Below are 21,839 nucleotides of genomic sequence, written 5' to 3'. Positions count from 1 at the left end.
GTTCTTCTCTCTGACAGGATTTCTGTTTGTCTTTTTTGCCATGTCCACCTTCATTGTTTTCCATTTCCTTCCTCATGTTTGAAGAGATGTTTACCAAAACTCACTTTCACAGCTATATTTCCTTCCGCAGCGACTGCCTCTGACTCACCCCACATGGATTCCAACTCAAGTTCCATTCCTCATGTTTTGAATCCACCCAGGATTACAGGTGTCTCTGGGACACACAACATTCCTCGGACTGCTGTTCCCGCCACATCCTAAGATCCACACTCAGTGCCATGTGTGGCTATATGCATACACTCGATATCTTTCTCCAGCAGCACTGACTTACCCTATCTCAAAGCTGTCCTTGTCCCCAGTTTCATTTCATTCTTCATCTCATCCGACACCTTAACAAAAAACCTTTTCTCTTCCTTTCAGGTGTTAAGGCATGCAAGTTCCAGCCACTCTTTGACTCTTCATAGAATCCCTATAGTGCAAAAGCAGGCCATTTGACCCATCGAGTCTGCACCAACAACAATCCCACTTAGGCCCTATCCCCATAGCCCCAAATATTTACCCTGCTAGTCCCCTCTGAGACTAAGGGGCAGTTTAGCATAGCCAATCAACCTAACCACACATCTTTCAGACTGTGGGAGGAAACCAGAGCACCCAGAAGAAACCCACGCTGACATGAGGAGAACGTGCAGACTCCACACAGACCAAGGTCAAAATCAAATCCAAGTCCCTGGCGCAGTGAAGCAGCAGTACTAACCACTGTGCCGATTCTTAACCCCTTTTACCATACATTCCATCTCCACCTTTAAAAACCTTCTTAAAATTCACCTTTTTTAGCCAAGCTTCCTCTTACTTTTCCTAAATCTTTCCAATTGTCGTGCCGTCTATTCCTGCTAATATCTTCCTTAACTTTTCATAGAATCATAGAATCCCTACAGTGCAGAAGGGGGCCATTTGACCCATCGAGTCTGCACCAACAACAATCCCACTTAGGCCCTATCCCCACATATTTACCCACTAATCCCTCTAACCTACGCATCTCAGGACTCTAAGGGACAATTTTTAACCTGGCCAATCAACCTAACCCGCACATCTTTGGACTGTGGGTGGAAACCGGAGCACCCGGAGGAAACCCACGCAGACACGAGGAGAATGTGCAAACTCCACACAGACAGTGACCCGAGCCGGGAATCGAACCCAGGACCCTGGAGCTGTGAAGCAGCAGTGCTAACCACTGTGCTACCGTGCCGCCACGGTTTTGTTTTACTCTTAAACCTTATTGCTGCACATTAAAGGTGGTATAAGACCGTAAGGTCAATATTAACGTTAGAGCTTCATCAGAAACAGTATCACGTGGCAGTCCTTTCTTTCCCCCAGGTAGTGAGTGACTCACCTGTTGGGCAGATTCATTCATTCCCAAGGCGCTTCCTGTAAACTCGCTCCCCCTGTTGGCCCCGGTGGTCAGTGCAGTTTGTTGGCGATGGAGCTTTCCCCCCCCTGGCGGCGGGTTCAGGCGCTGCGGGCAGCTGGATCGGTGCCCAGGCTCGGTTTGCAAGTTGCTCTCGAACCAGTTCCTCTCCGTCTCTGTTGTGGGGGGATCTCAGCACCATGTCCTTCCTGAGTAACTCGCTTTCTTACAGTTCGCTTACCGGCTTCGACGAGGAACTCCCAACCGACAACCTCTTTCTGTTCGAGGTCGCCTGGGAAGTAGCGAATAAAGGTAAGGAAGGCTGGGGCGGAAGGCGGTGCTGCTGCGGCTGCGGGGAGGCTCCGGGCGGAGAGCCGGCCGGCAGTGCAGGCTGTGGCCGAGGCAGAGAGCTGTAAAGCAACCCCCCTGCTGGGAAACAACATAACCAGTTGTAACCCTGCACAAACTCCTGCAGTTCAATTTAATGCAGCAACACGTACTGCTTTAAAATGCGGTCAAATATTGATTAACGCGCTTTATTATTCTGACATTTAAAATGTCATATTGCAGATTTCAATCCATACAATTCATTAGGAGTTTTAATTTTAAAGCCTTCAGTTCTGTCCCATATATCTCCCATAGACTGGAATATAAAGGTCAAGGACAAGAAAAGGTCATTCTGCCCATCCAAACTCATCTTTCATATCAGGCTGAAGGAATCCCAGGCAATGCTCAGGTTTCCTGTTCGTTTGGATCTTGGCGTCAGACCAGCTGTGAGCAGATTCTGTTGGGTTGACGAACTAGCCAGTTATTTCTGTTATTTTTCATTAATACAATTGCTCTCCACACTTGTAGCATTCCAAGTAGCTGGCACTCTTCCAGAAATTTGTACCTCAATAATGGACGGGTTCCCCGCATAGGAAAGTTCAGGATGTTCAAGTTTCCCATCATAGTATCACATTGACGTGCATGTGCATAGATCTCAGAAGATAGCAGGACAGGTAGATAAGGTGGTTAAGTAGGTATATGGGATACTTGTCTTTATTAACCGAAGCAAAGCTTCTCGGCCTTTTGGCTAAGATCAAGTGTAGTATGGTCGGCAGCCCATGGTCGGCCGCACCTGGTTGAGGTCATTAGGTTACGCTGAAGCTTCATATGTTTCATATGAAGCAATTTTTAAAAACGGCATCTTGGCCTTTTGGCTAAGATGCAAATGAGCTCAAGTCTTGGAGGAGGAACCTCCCCCTTCTCCAATCAGCTTGGCTCATGTAGATCAGGCCCAGGACAGGGTGGTTTGGTCGCTTGCCCTGTCTTGTCAGCCTGGATCTGAAATGTCTCAACTTGTTGAGACTCTGAATTGGATTTGATTTGATTGAATTGGAAAAGTATAAAAAAAACCGAAGCATAAGAGCAGGGAGGTTATGATGAAGCTGTACAAAATGTTGGTTAGGCCACAGCAGGAGGACTGTGTGCAGTCCTGGTCGCCACACTATATAGGAAGGAAGTGATCACGCCAGAGCAGGTGCAGAAGACATTCACCAGGATGTTGCCTGGGCTGGAGCGTTTCAGCTGTCAAGAGACTGGATAGGCTGGGGTTGTTTTCCTTGGAGCAGAGAAGGCTGAGGGGAGACCTGATTGAGGTGTACAAAATTATGAGGGGCACAGATAAGGTAGATAGGAAGGAACTTTTCCCCTTAGCAGAGGGGTCAATAAGCAGGGACCATGGATTTAAGGTAAGGGACAGGAGGTTTATAGGAGATGTGAGGAAAAACCTTTTCACTCGGAGGGTGGTGGGAATCTGGAACTCACTGCCTGAAAGGGTAGTAGTGGCAAGAACTCTCACAACATTTAAGAAGCATTTAGATGAACACTTGAAACACCATAACGTACAAGGCTACAGACCAAGTACTGGAAAATGGGATTAGAATAGATAGGTGCTTGATGGATGGGGTGGGCTCGATGGGCCGATGGGCTCTTTTGGTGCTGTAAAACTCGGTGACTGACTCTATTGCATCGTGAATAGCTTTCTTTTTGCAGTCATTATCCAGACTGCAGGGTTATTCTGAGTGCAGAACTTCTAATATTGGTTTTAAGTTTCCCTTTCACTGACTTAAGTTTATGTCTTCTGGTCTAGCTTTCCTGGCATATTTTGAAGTAATATTCTAGATTTTTTAAAATGTTATTCCTTTCTCAGTTACAAAAGCCAATGTGCACAGTGATCAGGCAATCCCTAATCCATCTCCTTGCTTGCTCCAAAAAACCTATTTAAATTCAAATTTAATCCAATTCGTGGTCCCCACAAGAGAGAGATTCTAGACCTGAGCTGACAGCAGTCATTACGACTAATCTTGTGCTTGATTCTATGCTTCATCTAGCTAAAAGGCAGAGAAGCAATGTTGAGATTTGCCTTATCCATATACCACACTATTTCATTGATCAGTTTTCTCCTTTACACCCTATTCTATACACTGATAACATTGAGTGTATCCTATGCTTATTGTAAATGTACAAGTGTTAAGGTAAATTTCCTTATTTCAGAAAATGTCCCCAATCTTAAGCAATTAAGTCTCATTGCTGTGTTTCTGAAAGGTTATGTGAATGGCCTGCTCCCCAGCCACTGCTGATGCATCCTGGGTCCTTGCTTGGATGTGCACCAGCCTCTGGCTGGCATTTTGCCACTTGACACAGCTTGGGAACCAAACAGAAGAGAGCTCTGAATGTCAGTGTTTACAAGTCAGTCAGGCTGCTTCTATATATGACTTTGGATTCATTTTCAAAATATCGGTACTTGAAAACACTCTGACATAAATGACTGAAGCAGCTGATGGTTACAAATTAACCCTTTCCTACTGTTTAAAAAAAACTCCTTCATTTTTCTGCTGCAGAGGCAACTTGCCCATGCTGGAGTGCGGCTCCATGATGCCAACTATCTCTCAATGCCTTGTCCAACTGTCTGTTCTTTATGTGTGACTTGAAACAGAGTCTTGGCAACCCGATTAATTAAACCAGCTGCTGTGCACGTGCACATGGATGAGGACCCCAACTTGGGACTTCCTGGTTTGTGGATGAATTCCACATTCAGAGTGCTTTGACCAATTAAACTTGCAATAAGATCATTTCATCACACAGGAAGAATAGCCCCTTAGTTACAGTTGCAAAGGGCTTACAAATGACCAGAACAATGAGAGTTATTTCTGTGTACTTACACATCAGTGTAGCCCTCGAGAATCCCAATATGAGGTTCTTGTGTGTTTGGGAAGGTAAAGGCAGTGGTACGGGAGCAGATCTCTGGACAATTCACTAATTCTTTATCTGACCACATTCATAGAATCCTACAATGCAGAAGAGGCCCTTCGGCCCATCAAGTCTGCACCAACACATCCCATTTACCAGCACTTGGCCCATAGCCTTAAGTTATGACGTGCCAAGTGCTCATCCAGATACTTTTTAAAGGATGTGAGGCAACCTGCCTCTACCACCCTCCCAGGCAGCGCATTCCAGACCGTCACCACTCGCTGGGTAAAAATGTTTTTCCTCACATCCCCCTAAACCCCCTGCCTCTCACCTTGAACCTGTGTTCCCTCATGACTGACCCTTCAACTAAGGGGAACAGTTACTCACCATCCACACTGTCCATACCCCTCAACCTTGTACATCTCAATCAGGTCACCAATCAGGTCACCCCTCAGTCTTCTCTGCTTCTACGGAACCACATTATGACTACGGAAACAACCCAAGCCTATCCAAACTCTCTTCATAACTTAAATGTTCCATCTCAGATAGCATCCTGGTGAATTGCCTCTGCACCCCCTTCCAGTGCGACCACATCCTTCCTATAATGTGGTGACCAGGACTGCGCACAGTACTTCAACTGTGGCCTCACCAAAGTTCTATACAACCCCAACGTGACCTCCCTGCTTTTGTAATCCATGCCGCGATTGATAAAGGCAAGTGTCCCATATGTCTTTTTCACCATCCACTAACATCCCCCATTATAAGACACATGATGCATATAGAATCATTCATGAGAATAAGTCAGTACCTTCAAAGAAATGAAGAAGAAATGTGACCAGTGAAATGACTGAGCCTAGCTATGTACCTCTTATACCATTATCAGCTCCATCAAGGGTTTTAATGTATTATTTTAGATAATAGTGCACTTGAGGGTGTCTTTCAGTTAGATCAAGAAGAACAAGACCCATAATACAGCACTCCTCCTCAAAGGAAGCAAAAATGACTGCAAGGTTGAGGATTGCAACAGTATTGGTTATAAATGAACTTTTCCTTCTCGATTTCCTTTCAGCTTTCTCTGTCCCACACCAGTGCCTTCCTCAACCATCAATGTTAAACAGCACAAGATAGAAACTGCAAGAAAGCAGCAGTACTGAATGGGTGACAACAAGCTTGGCATTTAAAGATCTGTAGATTGTGGTGGGAAGGGAAGGCAGAGAGAGGTGAAAGGTTTGCAGTTATCAGCTCCTGGAGTTAGAGTAAGTGATGGTACGATGACATTTGATTGGAAGATCGAGAGCGATAACGTTTGAACTGGTTATTTGGAGCTGTTTCATGGCAATTCCCTAAATTTGGAGGGGGCGGGAATGAGTGTCAGGCTTCATCATGATCAGCATTTCTGATTAGTCATAAGACACATGCACTTAATTTAGCAACAGATGATATTGCAAAACTAACACTAGCTTGTAACAGGAGCAGTGCATTTGCCACAAGGATCAGTTCCGAAATGGAGATCTCGGCATGAAGCTGCAGCACCTCGTGTGCATTATTCTAAAAATCCTTTAAACTCATTAAAAGATTGATACGGTTAATATGGAAGGGGTCCAGTCTTGGGGAGTGTACAGCTGATGCCCTTCTGCTGAAAGTTCAGTTTCTCCCCTAACCCCCTTTATTACTGAGAATATTTCCTCTGCTACTTCTGCTGAATAGAATTGTGACAAGTGCAGTCACTAAATATTCAATTTGGAAATTATTGTTTGCAAAAATTGCAATACAAATAAATTCAGTTATCTCTGTCCATAAATATGGAAACAATACTCATATGTTCAATGTTATTTTCACATTGTTACAAATATACCTCTGGTACATGCACAAGGTGTAATCAGGCTTACAGTTCGATGTTAACTGCTTAATGGTTTTGTTTGCCATTATTTTCTTATTATCTATTTTCTACTCAGTTGTGTACAAACACAACAACTCTGAAATGTGAATATTATAACAGGCCTGAAATTTGTACACTTTGAAGCAAGAAAAAACTCCTTTGTACACACAAGTGCTGTGTGTTTGAGATGGTTTGAGTGGGACGGCATGGTGGTTAGCACTGCTGCCTCACAGCGCCAGGGACACAGGTTCAATTCCGGCCTCAGGTGACTGACTGTGTGGAGTTGGCACTTTTTCCCCCTGGGTTTCCTCCAGGTGCTCCGGTTTCCTCCCACACTCCAAAGATGTGTGGGTTAGGTTGATTGGCCATGATAAATTGCTCTTGGTGTCGGGGGACTAACAAGGTAAGTATGTGGGGTTACAGAGATAGGGCCTGGGTGGGCTTGTTGTCGGGGCAGGCTTGATGGGCTGAATGGCCTCCTTCTGTACTATAGGGATTCTATGATTCTATGGTTTGCTTAAAGTCATTCTCCAAAATTCAACTAAGCATCAAAATTCTAAAATCTTTCTGGAACATTCTGGATCTCGGACACCACAAAGCACCAACAATTCGGACATTTGCACAATGTACCTGTGATTTCACCCTGTCTTGACTTCTCTCGCCCCTGTTGCAGAGGGAGTTTTAAATAATCATATAGGACTGTAAAGTTGTACAACACTGAATAGGGTTTTATTTTTCAATTAAAACATGTATTATTTTACAGAAGATTTCACTTGGTCCCTTGATTTGGAAAAATAACTGACTGAACCATAGTTCTCAAAATGTCAGCATAATTTAACCTGAAGCCACACAATTCATCAAAAGAAGGACAAACCTGTAGTTGCATAGCACCGATCACACCCTCAGGACATCCCATAGCTTTATTTCTATTCATTTACAGGATATGGGCATTGCTGGCTAGGCCAGTATTTAGTATCCATTCCTAATTGCCCTTGAGAAGGTGGTGGTGAGCTGCCTTCTTGAACCGCTGCAGTCCCTGAGGTGTAGGTATATCCACAGTGCTGTTAAGAAGGGAGTTCCAAGATTTTAACCCAGTGACAGTGAAGGAATGGCAATACATTTCCAAGTCAGAATGATGAGTGACTTGGAGCGGAACTTCTAGGCGGTGGTGTTCCCAAGTATCTGCTGCCCTTGACCTTTTAGATCGTAGTGGTCATGGGTTTGGAAGGTGCTGCCTAAGGAAACTTGGTGAGTTTTTGCAGTGTATCTTGTAGATGGTACACACAGCTGCTACTGTTTGTCGGTAGTGCAGGCAATGAATGTTTGTTGATGGGTTGATGGGATGCCAATCAAGGGGGCTGTTTTGTACTGGATGGTGTTGAGCTTCATGAGTGTTGCTGGGGCTGCACTCATCCAGGAAAGGGGAGAGTATTCCATCACGCTCCTGACTTTTGTCTTGTCGATGGTGGACAGGTGATGGGGAGTCAAGAGCTGAGTTACTTACCACAGGATTTCTTTGCCTCTGATCCGCTCTTGTACACACAGTATTCACATGGCTAGCCCAGTTTAGTTTCTGGTATATGGTCACACCCAGGATGTTGACAGTACCTCATAGCTAAAGTAGTACTATAGAAATGTATTCACTGTTGTAATGTGGCACTCGACTTTGAAAGCTAAAATTTCCTTAGCCTTGAATGTAGTAAAGTCCCCAGTTTTCTGCAACCACTTTTCTACTGCTCTCCTTTTCTACTGCTCTCCTTTTCTACTGCTGTCCACTCTAGTAAACACCAGTCAACCCCCGTCTCATTTGTAAACGTCACTGTCACATTCTTTAAAAACTCAACATGCAAAGAAAATGGCACACCCCAGTATCTGAATCAAGAAGTGTACATGATTACAACGAACAATACAGCACAGGAACAGGCCCTTCGGCCCTCCAAGCCCGTGCCGCTCCCTGGTCCAAACTAGACCATTCTTTTGTATCCCTCCATTCCCACTCTGTTCATATGGCTATCTAGATAAGTCTTAAACGTTCCCAGTGTGTCTGCCTCCACCACCTTGCCTGGCAGCGCATTCCAGGCCCCCACCATCCTCTGTGTAAAATATGTCCTTCTGATATCTGGGTTAAACCTCCCCCCCTTCACCTTGAATCTATGACCCCTCGTGAACGTCACCACCGACCTGGGGAAAAGCTTCCCACCGTTCACCCTATCTATGCCTTTCATAATTTTATACACCTCTATTAAGTCTCCCCTCATCCTCCGTCTTTCCAGGGAGAACAACCCCAGTTTACCCAATCTCTCCTCATAACTAAGCCCCTCCATACCAGGCAACATCCTGGTAAACCTCCTCTGCACCCTCTCTAAAGCCTCCACGTCCTTCTGGTAGTGTGGCGACCAGAACTGGACGCAGTATTCCAAATGCAACGCAGTATTCCAAATGCAACGCAGTATTCCAAATGCAACGCAGTATTCCAAATGCATTGTACTGTATTGTACAATGCATTGTACAATAATCATTGTAATGATTTTTGTACTCGCCCCTGGTATGGAGCCAAACTACATTGAATCATTGTGAAAGGTCAGATCAACAGAGCAGCTATGTGCTGCTTAGCACTGCTGCTTCGAGAGCATAGTTCTAAATGTAAAACTTCTAATACGGTTGAACATAACATTTTGTTGTGAATTACTTTTACATTTGCTAATATGCTAACATGAATTAGAAGCAGGAGTCAACCTTTCGGCCCCTCACGCCTGCTCTGCCATTTAATAAGATCTGGGCTGATCTGACTGTGGTCTCTACACTTTCCTGCCTATTCTTATACCCTTTGACTCTCTTGTTAATAAAGAATCTATCTCAGCCTTAAAAAAATTAAATGATCCAGCCTCCACTGTTCTCTGGGGAAGAGAATTCCACAGACTAAAGACTCTCTGAGAGAGAAGAAAACCTCTTCACCTCAGTTTTAAATGGCAGGCCCCTTATCTTTAAGCTGTGTCCCCTCGTTCTACTCTCAGGGAAATATCCTCTCAGCATCCACCCTGTGAAGTCTCCTCAGGATCTTCCGTTTCAAATGGGATCATCCCTCATTCTTATTATTAAACTAGAAAGAGTACAGAAAAGACTTACTAGGATACTACCGGGACTTGATGGTTTGAGTTATCAGGAGAAGCTGGATAGACTGGGACTTTTTTCTCTGGAGCATAGGAGGCTGAGGGATGGTCTTATAGAGGTCTATAAAATAATGAGGGGCATAGATCAGCTAGATAGTCAATATCTTTTCCCAAAAGTAGGGGAGTCTAAAACTAGAGGGCATAGGTTTAAGCTGAGAGGGGAGATACACAAAAGGGTCCAGAGGGGCAATTTTTCACACAGAGGGTGGTGAGTGTCTGGAACAAGCTGCCAGAGGTAGTGGTAGAGGCGGGTACAATTCTGTCTTTTAAAAAACGTTTAGACAGTTACATGGGTAAGATGGCTATAGAGGGATATGGGCCAAATGCGGGCAATTGGGACTAGCTTAGGGGTTAAAAAAAGGGGCGGCATGGACAAGTTGGGCCGAAGGGCCTGTTTCCATGCTTTAAATCTCTATGACTCTGACTCTTCTGAATGCCAATGGATATAGGTCCAATTTTTCCTCAGAAAACAACCCCTTCATCCCTTCTCTGAAAGCTGTTATGGCTGGAATTCTCTGGCCGTTTACGCCCCGCTGTCGCTACCAGCAAGAACAGAGATTTTGGCGCTCAGCCAAATTTCCATTCACAGCAGCAGGACCAGAGAATTCCTGCTGTGGGAGAGGTCGGAGATTCCAGCCCTGTATCCATTCTCAAGTAAGCAGACCAGAATTGTACACAGTACTCCAGATGTGCTCTATGACTCTACTCCAGATGTGGTTCACTTGTCCCATTTCTATTGTCTCCGACAACTGATAAATGCCCGCGCTTTAGGACTTCACATATAACTCTGACCTTTAACTCTGCAAAGAGTCCATATGGAGCCTTTCACCAAATTGGGACACCCCAGGGTGTTTCACAGCCAGTTAATTATCTGTTGAGAAGGGTTCTGAAAAGACCACCAGTACTGCTGAATTAATCTTTGCCTTAAAGCAGCAAGTGATGGTGGGGAAGTCTACGCTAATTCCACAATAGAGTAATCCTACATGAACGGCAGACGGAATTGGGCTAAATGCGTGTGATCACGTCATGTGTTGCAATTTTATTATCCTGCCATAAGATGTTCCAAAAAGACTCTGTCCCATGTAACCATGGCAACTGCAATGAGAGACTGCTGCTGTCAAATCATACAGTTTACAAGCTGTAATCAACCAGCAAAAAAATGTCTCTCCTGTTGTTAATTACAGTGATTACTGGCTGTTGTGGTTAATTACAGTTTGTCCAACTGATTCCATTAGGTAGAGTGTCTTTCATGTGTTGCACCTTGGGAGATGAGACAACATGCCCTCTGACACAACATGAGTAGCATTGCGGGTGATCTGCCAGACCTGAAAAAAAAACTATTCCCCATTTTAAAAAAATGCAGAATAGGAAAAGAAAATCAATAGATTTAAGGTAAGGAGCAGGAGATTTAGAGGAAATCTGAGCCAAACCTTTTTGGGTGAGGCGGTAGCATAGTGGTACATCACTGGACTAGCAATCCAGACACTCAGAGTAATATTCTGGGGTCTTGGGTTCAAACTGGTGAAATTTGAATTCAATAAAAACCTGGAATTAAAAGTCTAATGAAAACCATTGTCAATTGTTGGAAAAACCCATCTGGTCCACTGATGTCCTTTAGGGAAGGAAATCTGCCACCTTTACCTGGTCTGGACGACATGTGACTCCAGCTCCACAGCAATAGGGTTGACTCTTGACTGCCCCCGCTAGGGCAATTAGGGATGGGCAATAAATGCTGGCCTTGTCAGCAATGCCCACGTCCCATGAACAAAAAAAACCCAGAGGATGGAGGGAATTTGGAACCCTTTGCCTAAAAGGGTGGTCGAAGCAGGAACCCTCGCAACATTTCAGAAGCATTTAGATGAACAATTGAAATGCCAAAACATATAAGGCTAGGGACCAAGTGCTGGAAAATAGGATCAGAATAGATAGGTGCTTGATGGCTGCGCAGACACGATGGGCTGAAGGGCCTCTCTGTCTTGTAAAACTCTATGACTTGATCCTTTCTGCCCAACATCATCCAACATGGAAAACTCCAGGAGATGTTGCTAGATACTGAGCAAGAGCGGGAAACCTGATTCACCTACCTGCTTTGCTATCGCGCAGTGATGATACCAATTCTTGGCATCAGTAACTAAGATCAGCACAGAGTGGGAATAGGAATCAAAAATGCCTGGTCCGTAAAATAAAGATTGATTTGCTTTCTGTAAGTGCTATCTTTATTGAAATGACTCAATTTTTTTTTAAAGCTTGCTTATCTTTTTTCAAAGCTAGAATGCAGTCAATTAGATGAAAAAAATCTATAGCAGCACTATATGATGCATTATCTGCTTTTAGTGCTTCAGAAAAGGTTAAAATATGGCCCTTTCAATATGAATAATTTCAACAATGTGCATTAATGCAGTGCTTTATTATCGGAAGATTTCTGAGGGATTTCACAGGAAGGTAACCAGGCAAAAATTGACATGGATCCAAAGACTCAAGCATATTAACAGGGATGGGGTAAGGGTTTGGTCAAAAATGTAGGAAGTTCTTAAAGGAGGCAAGAGACTGAAGTTTATGGAAGGAGCTTCAACACTGGCATTGACCTGACAACGTGGAAGATTGCTCAGCTCTGCCCTCTCCACAAAAAACAGAAAAATGCAGAAATTTCTGCCTCTTCAATATACTCTTGATGAAAAGCAAAGTGATGGAAGATGTTGTCAAAAGTGCTATTAAGTGGCACTTACTCAACAGTAATCTGCTCACTGATCTGATGCTCAGCTTGGTTCCATCAGTCCCCTCAGCTCCCAACCTCATTACAGCCTTGGTCCAATCATGGGTGAAAGAAATGAACTCCAGAGGTGAGATGAGAGTGACTGCACTTGACATCAAGGCAACATTTTACTGAGTGTGGCATCAAAGATCAAGGAGCTCGAGCAAAATTGAAATCAGTGAAAATGGGAGCACAACTCTCCACTGATTGGAGTCATACCTAGCGCAAGGAAAGATGATTATGGTTGTTGGAGGTCAATCATCTCAGTCCTGGGGCATTGTCACAGGAATTCCTCAGGGTAGTGCTCTAGGCCCAGCAATCTACAGCTGCTTTAAGAGTCATCTTTGCTCTATTAAATCAAAGTTGGGGTGTTAGCTGTCAATTACACAGTGTTCAGCACCATTCGTGACTCCTGACGTAGTGAAGCAGTCCTTGTGTATATATATGCAGCAAGAATTGGACACTTAGGCTTGGGCTGGTAACTGGAATGTAACATTCATGTCACCTATGTCAAGCTATGACTATCTCCAGCATCTAACCACAAGACTTTCAATAGCATTTTGTTGAATCCTCCACTATCAACATCATGGGGGTTACCATTGAGCCGATAATAAACAGGAATAGCCGTATAAATACTGTGTTGGAGGAGTTCAAAGCTCAGACTAAATTGATTTTCAAATTGAGCCCAGACTGATGCATTGAAAGTTGCTTCCAGCAGCTGGATATGGGTCGTGCATATGGAACATATGGAGTGGGATAAATATCTAGTTGGGAATGGGAAGAGGAAGAATTGAGTGTTGTACTGTTACTTATGAAGAGCTGTTGAACACTGAATAGAATAGATTGACAGTTTGGGGTTTTGCTGAATGAGCCACGGGGATTTGACCATTTTTCAGTACTGTGAAGTCCAGCTAAATTTAACGGGTGGGATTTTCCAGCCTCGCTCGCCCTGAAATGGGAAAATCCCGCCCAGGATCAACGGACCTTTCCATGGTCCACCTCTCGCCTGCTCCAATTCCCATGCTGGGCAGGATGGTAAAATTCGCTCCAACTGGTTTGTGAATCATTTATCTCTTGGAATGGTGAGAATTTTGTGCCACTATAGTATTTATACCATAGTTAAATATATTGAGAGAATTTCCCGCAGGAGGTTGGATGTTTGGGCCAGAATCCATAAGAGGAATAGCTGGTGCATGGTCTTTTTTCTTTTAATGCATTCTTTTTTCTTTTGATATCTAACATAATCTTTTATCTTTAATGCTTTCTTTTTTCCTTTTGATGTCTTTGGATCCGTGTCAATTTTTGTCTGATTGCCTTCCTGTGGAATTGCTTTGGAAATCTTCCTGTAATAAGTGCAGATTGATGTTGAAATTATCCATGTGGGTCTTGATGTATTTCCCTTTGTTCAATTTCCTGCTGATCTTTCTCTGTTCTAGTGGGTGGTATCTACACCGTCATCCAAACCAAAACCAAGTTAACGGTAGATCAACATGGAGAGAATTACATTCTGATTGGACCATACTTCGAGAACAGCGTCAAGACACAAGTGGAGCTGATTGACCCACCAAATCCAGCCATTAAACGCACTATTGATTGCATGAACTCCAAAGGTTGCAAGGTATTGTACACCCTTTCAAACCTGCTGAGTTGGGAACAGCTCAGCCCCTGATTGCTTCAATTGTGGAGAGTTAAACAGCATAGGCCATAACCTCTGGATGCTATAAGCAGCATCGGATCTGACTGTACGTCAATCCTGTAAAGAGTACCTAAATATGATAAGTCTGTGAATTATTTTTGTCCTTGGATTTTGAGATTTTTTAATCCATCCTTTTATTTATACCATGGTTAAATATATTTAAAAATACACCGGTGAATTTTCCATGATGCTGAGCTCTGGATGTTTTAGCATGTGGGCCTGCTAAATCTATACAGTAATGATTATGCTTCTGGCTGTATGTGAGACCTTGCAACGAGGGAAACCTCGGATCAGGGCAGGAAATGAGAGAGCCACAGTTCTGCAAAAGGAATGGAGAGATTGGGAGTGAGTGTATTCAAGCTGTCGGAGCATGTTCTTGGAAATTATAGTGTCAGGTGCAGATGCAAATTCCAGGAGACAGTCTCCAAGGCATTCTGGCACAGAATGGAATTCTTCTGCTAGAACCTAGGAATTGTAATTTTGAGGTTACCAACAAACTAATGTACGTTCAGCTCATTGTTCTGAGAAAGGTGCACCTGGATGTTTAGCAGCCCAGTCATGTCCACCGTGTTGCTTATTGGAAAGGCAAATGATTGGGGGAAGTTTTTGGAGCCTAGATTCTGATTCTGATTTGAGGATCTTATGAGGGGTGACAGAGGAATCCTCATGTTTGATGTATTTAGCCAAATTTTGGAGAACACATTCTCATCCCTCCCCCCTAACACAACAACTATTTTGAATCCCATTGCACATGTTAAATTTTGTTTTGGATTTTCCTTTTTTTGTAGAATGTGGTTTGGGGAGAAAATTGAAATTTCAGGGAGAAAGGTTTTGCGTAAAATGATTGACGAATAATGAAAATGGAAAATGATTACAATGGACAAGATCCAGAGACATTAAAAGCGAAACTAACGATGAAAAATGAATAGTGACCAATTGCTGGATATTCACACAAGATATAAGTCATGCCATAAGAGTTTTTAAAACTGTGCTTCTCACCTCCTGGACATCTGTGTGAATCCAGATCGGAAACAAGGAAACTCTCTCCGAGCTGTTGACTGTAATATTTTAATGTGAAATTAATTTGGGACTATCTCATACTTGATTCTTGTGACCATGTGCTCACCATAAAAGACTGTCACTAAATTAACTCACTTGGGCAGATAAGATGGCTAGTGTGAGAAAAGGGGATTGTCAGTGGAGCAATAGAAGTTTGATTTGAGGTCATTGTTTTGGAATAGAGTTGAGTTACGGAGCCAGGAATAACATTGGTGTTACAAAAAGAACTTGCATTTATGGAAGTCCTACAATATAGAAAAGTGCCACAAGTTAATGAAAACGAATGTGTTGAGAATCAAAGGAGATATCAGGAAGGGTGACCCACAGCTTGGTCAAAGAGATTAATTTGAAGAAGTCTGTTAAAGGAGGCTGGAGTATTGGCATGACAGGGAGGTGTAGACAGAGAATTCCAGAGGATGGAGCCAAGATGGCTGAAGGCAATAGAGGGGTACATTTGTGGTGGGGGGATTGAGACCAAGCTGTGATATATCCAGAAAGGATGCTTTCTATGGTGCACCTGTAAAAGTTGGTGAGAGTCGTAGCGGACATGCTGAATTTCCTTAGCCTCCTGAGAAAGTAGAGGCGTCGGTGGGCTTTCTTAACTATAGCATCAGCATGGAGGGACCAGGACAGGTTGTTGGTGATCTGGACATCAACCTGAAGCTGTCCACCATTTCCACTTCATCCCTGTTGATGTAGACAGGATGTAGCCTGTTGGACTTTAACCTGGTGTTGTGAGACTTCTTACTGTACTTACCACAGTCCAACGCCGGCATCTCCACATGATGTAGACAGGGGCATGTCTTCCACTACACTTCCTGAAGTTAATGAGTATCTCCTCTGCTTTGTTGACATTGAGGGAAGGATTATTGTCATTGCACCAGTTCACCAGATTCTCTATCTCTTTCCTGTACTCTGTCTCATCATTGTTTGAGATGTGACCCACTACGGTGGAGTCATCAGCAAACTTGCAAATGGAGTTGGAAGGGAATTTTTATGGGTTGAGATAAGCACGGAGATGGCTGATGCTGTGGAGACCAAAGATCGTGCAGTCAGGGGTGGACTAGGCAGCTGAGATTGTGAATCCTCAAGTTTGGCCCAAGATAGTGACCGTAGAGCATGCTGAAAATGGTGGCAAGGGAATTTGGAATCAGGGTCAAGATGATGGCTTCAGTCTCTGATTATTTAATTGGAGAAAATTGTGACTTATTCAAAATAGCATGCTGAATGAGCAGTCTCATGAATGGAGTGGTCAAAAGAGGTGGTGGATAATACAGCCTAGGAAAGATTTGTTATTCAACCTCTTCAACACACAAAACGCTTTGCTGGGATGAACTTTTGGTAAGAGTTTTAACAACGCAAATATATAAGATGCTACTGTTTAGCATATCAAATGTAGAACTTAGTTCTGGAAGGTTCAGATAGTACCATAGTAACCTGTATGATAAACAGGGTTCAGGCAAAACTACTAGAGTGTTTGGTGTCATTAGTGACTGAAAATGGTGGTGACATTTGACTGTTATCTATTCATTGGGTCATCATACCAATATGTAATTGCTGGGAAATGTTGACAGTCTGCTGGGACAACCAGACTTTTGAAGAATCTCCCAAAGTGCATCATGATTCACAGAATCAAATTCCTTTGCCAAGTCCGTAGTTCCTTGCCAAGAACCATGTGGAAGTTCTAGAGCATTGAACACCCTTGGGTCAATCCATATTGATCTCACAGTGCTTAATGCTTGAAATGGAAAGTGAATCATTCCCCAACACTAACATCTGGCAAAATGATGGACATAAACTTCCCTGAGAAACGTCTCAAAATGCTTCATATATAATTCATTCTTTTGAAATTTGAACATGCAACAACCATTTGGTGCACAGTAAGATCCCATTCATATCGAGCGATGAGACAAAATGAGTTTTATGGATGGTGTAAATTAACATTGACCAGGTCAATCAGAGAACTCCTTGTTCTTCTATGAAACCATGTTAAGGATCTACCTGATCTTGACTAGAAGATAGTTCCCTCTGATTGTTTCTGTACTGTGTCAGGGTATCAGTCTAGATTGTGTGCCCAGAGTGTGCCCACTGTATTATGATTGAGGTTGCTGCCCACTGAACCAAGTTTGGGGACTATTTATTTTATATTAAAGAAATCTGTTTGTAAACCAAATCATCAGAATAGCTGCACTGTAGTTAATCACTCTTCATTAGATTGTACTCGAGCTTGAAAATACCTGGTCATGTGCTATCTAACGCACTGTGCTTTTCTGCTATCCTTTCATGGCTGTGACATTTCCCTTTTGCCTATTAATAATCTAATTCCTGCAAGTGTAGCACGAGCAACAACTATATTTACATCAGAACATCGGAAAAGTCAAGGACAGGGAAAGGCCATATAGCCTACTGAAGTTCAGCCCTCTAATTCCCTTAATATCCCAATATAGCACCAGGCTACAACTTGAATGTCCCTAATGCCTTTCCTGCTGTTACCCTACCAGGCAGATTATCTCAAACACTTAGCATCCATTGAGTTAAGGAATTATTATCTGTTTAAAGTAACCCTATGACTACTTATTTATGTTTTTTATGCAATCCTGGCTTAATTTAAAATAATACTTTGGATTTGTCTTATCTATATAATTTCTTATTTTGCATAGTCCAGTGAAGAGCTACACTCTTAATCATCTATAGGTTCTGATTCCCTTGTCACTTGTGATCATACTTTTTGTTCCTCGTTACATCCATTCTTGATGAATACTTGTTACTGGGTTAATATACGGCACCCTTCTTAAATATACAGTATAGTATAGGGCAGCACGGTGGCGCAACAGCAGGGACCTGGGTTCAATTTTGGCCTCGGGTGACTGTCAGTGTGGAGTTTGCATGTTCTCTCCGAGTCTGCATGGGTTTCAAGAACAAAGAAACGTACAACACAATAACAGGCCCTTCGGCCCTCCAAGCCTGTGCCAATCATGATGCCCTAACTAAACTTAAAAAAACCTTCTGCCCTTACTCGGCCCACATCCCTCTATACCCTCCCTTTTCATGTACCCATTCAGATGCCTCTTAAATGTCGCTAATGTGCCTGCTTCCACCTCCTCTGGCAGCGCATTCCAGGTACCCACCACACTTTGCATGGAAAAACTTCCCCCGCACATCTCCCTTAAACTTTCGCTCTCTCACCTTGAACCTGTGCCCCTTGGCACTTCCACCCTTTAAAAAAGCCTCTGATAATCCACCCTGTCTATGCCTCCCATAATTTTGTTAGACCTCTATCAGGTCTCCCCTCAGCCTCCATCTTTCCAGTGAAAACAATCTTAGTTTACTCAACCTGTCATCATAGTCAACAGCCTCGAAACCAGGCAACATTCTGGTGAACCTTTGCACTCTCTCCAAAGCTTCCATGTCCTTCTGGTAGTGTGGTGACCAGAACTGCACTCAATACTCCAAATGCGACCTAACCAAGGTTTTCTATAGCTGCAAAATGATTTCCCAACTCTTGTATTCAGTGCCCTGGCTGATGAAGGCAAGCATGCTATATACCTCCTTAATCACCTTGGCCACCTGTGTTGCCACTTTTGGGGAACTGTGGACCTGCACACCCAGATTCCTCTGTATGTTAATGTTCCTAAGGGTTCTGCCACTTACAGTATAATTCACACTTAAATTTGATCCTCCAAAATGCATCACCTCACATTTGTCCGGATTAAACTCCATCTGCCATTTCTGTGCCCAAGTCTCCAATCTATCTATATCCTGTTGTATCCTCTGACAATCCTCGGCACTATCAGCAAATCCGTCAATCTTCATGTCATCCGCAAACTTACTAATGAGACCACCCACATTTTCCTCCCGATCATTTATATTTACTATAAACAAGAGAGGTCCCAGCACTGATCCCTGCGGAACACCACTAGCTACAGATCTCCATTCTGAAAAACACCCTTCCACCGCTACTCTCTGTCTTCCATAACCAAGCCAGTTCTGTATCCATCTAGCCAGCTCACCCCGAATCCCATTTGATGTTAGTTAGTGTACTAGTCTGTCACGTATGATCTTGTCAAACGCTTTACTAAAGTCCATATAAACTATATCCACAGCCCTTCCCTCGTCAATTATCTTTGTCACTTCCTCAAAAACTCAGTCAAGTTGGTGAGACATTGGGTGGGATTTTACAGCCTCTCTCGAGCGAGACCGGAAAATCCCGTCCCAGGAAAACAGACATGTCCATTGTACGCCCCTCGCCCGCTCCGATTCCCTGGCGGGCAGAATGGTAGAATTCTGGTGATGACCTTCCCCATACAAAACCATGCTACCTGTCGCTAACTAGTCCATTTTCTTCCAAATGTGCATACGTCTTGTCCCTCAGTATCTTCTCCAAAAGCTTCCCCATCACTGACGTCAAATTCACCGAACTATAATTTCCTGGATTTTCCTGCTTCCTTTCTTAAACAAGGGAACAACATTGGCTACTGTCCAGCCCTCTGGCACCTCTCCTGTGGTCAAAGAGGGTGTGAATCAAAGAGGGTTCCTCCAGGTGCTCTGGTTTCTTCCCACAAGGTGTGCAGCTTAGGTTGATTTGCCATACTCAATTGCCCCTTAGTGTCAGAGAGATTATACGAGGGGTTTTGGGGATAGGGCCTGGGTGGGATTGTTGTCAGTGCAGGCTCAATGGGCGAAATGTCCTTTTTCTGCACCGTAGGGATTCTATGAACCCTTTATAAGAGACCATCCAATACAATAGTTCTCCAGTGGGTAGACCTTCCTTTGTATTGGCGCTGCTGAGTACAATCAAAGAACTGAGAGACCAGGAGCCTGAAGCGAGCAGGACCTGAAGGGAACAAAATGGTGGACTGGGTGCTGCATAGGGACGAGCAAGAGAGAGGAGAAGCTAGAATAGACAGGAAAATGGCATTGAGCCAGGAGTCGGGAATCCTGAGTGCAAACTCCAACTTCAGATACAGTACCATCTCCCAGAATGATTCATCTATAAAATTACTCTGTACTTTCACCCTCAAACACCAACTTTATTTTCGATTCTGTGTCATTATGCTCTTGTGTGTCATGGCCACGCCTGCAAATGCAATGTTGTCACAATAAGAAATAGGAGCAGGAGACTCGGGCTACTTTACCCAGCGAGCCTGCTCCACCATTTGATAAGATTGTCACCTTAACTCTACTTTCCTGCCTGTCCCCCAGAGCCTTGACTCCCTTACAGGAGAGAAAATCGCAAACCATAATCAGATCAGCCATGATCTTATCGAATGGTGGAGCAGGCTTGAAGCAGGCCGAATAGCCTACTCCTGAGTCCTGTGTTCCTGAATGCAGTCCAACTCAGCCCTCAATAAATTCGGTGATCCAGTCTCCACTGAAGAGAATCCCACAGACTAACAATCCTCTGTGAGAAGATGATTCTCCTCCTCTCCATCTTAAATGAGATACCCCTTATTTTTAAACTGTTTCCCCTAGTTCTAGATTCCGCCACACGAAGAAACATCTTCTCAGCATGTCCCCCTAGAATCCCATATGTTTCAGTAAGATCACCTCCCATTCTACTAAACAGCAATAAATATAGGCCTAGTCTGCTAAACCTTTCCTCGTAAAATAGTCCTTCCATCCCAGAAATCAGCTGAGTGAACCTTCTCTGAACTGCTTCCCATTATGCTTTACTGCCATGTGGAAGCTTGGAATTCTTAATTCTGATTGGCTTATTTTGACCAGACAATTCACTCCAAATCTGATTTTTCTAGCTCCTGGGTTAAGTCTCCACTTGACTATGACCTGGAAAAAACAGTCTTCCTTTTTTTTTAGAATTAATTCATTTATTATCTGTCCCTAATTGCCCATGAGAAGTTGGTGGCAAGCCACCCCCTTGACCCACTGCAGTCTTTGTGTAGATACCCCCACAGCGTTGTAAGGTAGGGAGTTCCAGGATTATACCATGGCGACAATAACAGAACGGTGATACAGTTTCAAGTCAAGATGGTGTCTGACTTGAGGGGAATGTGCAGGTGGTGGTGTTCCCATGTATCTCTTGCCCTTGTCCTTCTGGATAGTGGAGGTAACCGGTTTGTAAGGTGCTATTGAAGAAACCTTGGCAAATTGCTATAGTATATCTTACAGATGGGGCATGCTGCTGCCACTGTGAGCTGGCAGTGGAGAAAGTGGTTGATGGCGTGCCAGTCAGGTGGACTACTTTAATCTGAAGGATGATGAGCTTCTTGAGTATTGTTGGATTTGCATTCATCCACGTAAAAGAAGAGTATTCCATCACACAGCTGACTTCTGTCTTTTAGATGGTTTTGTGAAGACAGGAGATGGATTTTCCACTCCTAGTCTTTCTCCTGCTCTGTAGTCACAGTATTTACATAGCTGGTCATTGGTAACCCCCAAGATGTTGATTGTGGGGGATTTTGCAATGGGAATACCATTGAATATTAAGGGGACATAGTTAGATTCTCTCTTGTTTGAAATGGCCATTGCGTAACACAAATGTTACACGCCACGTATCAGCTCAAACCTGAATGTAGCTGCACGTGGGCATGGACTGCTTCAGTGTCTGAGGAGTCATGAATGGAACAGAACATACCAAATCATTAATGACCATCCCCACTTCTGACCTTATGATGGAGGAAAGGTGA

At 43.6% G+C, this 21,839-nt stretch overlaps 1 protein-coding gene and 1 pseudogene across 1 annotated transcript in view; both read left to right on the top strand.

Annotated features, from left to right (window-relative positions):
* Positions 1-1,513: 1,513 nt before the first annotated feature.
* LOC144498838 (glycogen [starch] synthase, muscle-like) overlaps positions 1,514-21,839 on the top strand; it is a 103,073-nt gene continuing 82,747 nt past the window's right edge. The window contains exons 1-2 of the mRNA XM_078220585.1: positions 1,514-1,717; positions 13,877-14,058. Coding sequence (XP_078076711.1) covers positions 1,606-1,717; positions 13,877-14,058 — 294 coding nt within the window. The 5' untranslated portion in view covers positions 1,514-1,605. The remainder of the gene's footprint in view (positions 1,718-13,876; positions 14,059-21,839) is intronic.
* On the top strand, positions 2,461-2,680 carry LOC144499315 (U2 spliceosomal RNA; annotated as a pseudogene).

Source organism: Mustelus asterias, chromosome 9 (genome assembly GCF_964213995.1).
Source record: "Mustelus asterias chromosome 9, sMusAst1.hap1.1, whole genome shotgun sequence".
NCBI classification, from domain to species: domain Eukaryota; kingdom Metazoa; phylum Chordata; class Chondrichthyes; order Carcharhiniformes; family Triakidae; genus Mustelus; species Mustelus asterias.
This window is presented reverse-complemented; position numbering and strand designations above follow the sequence as displayed.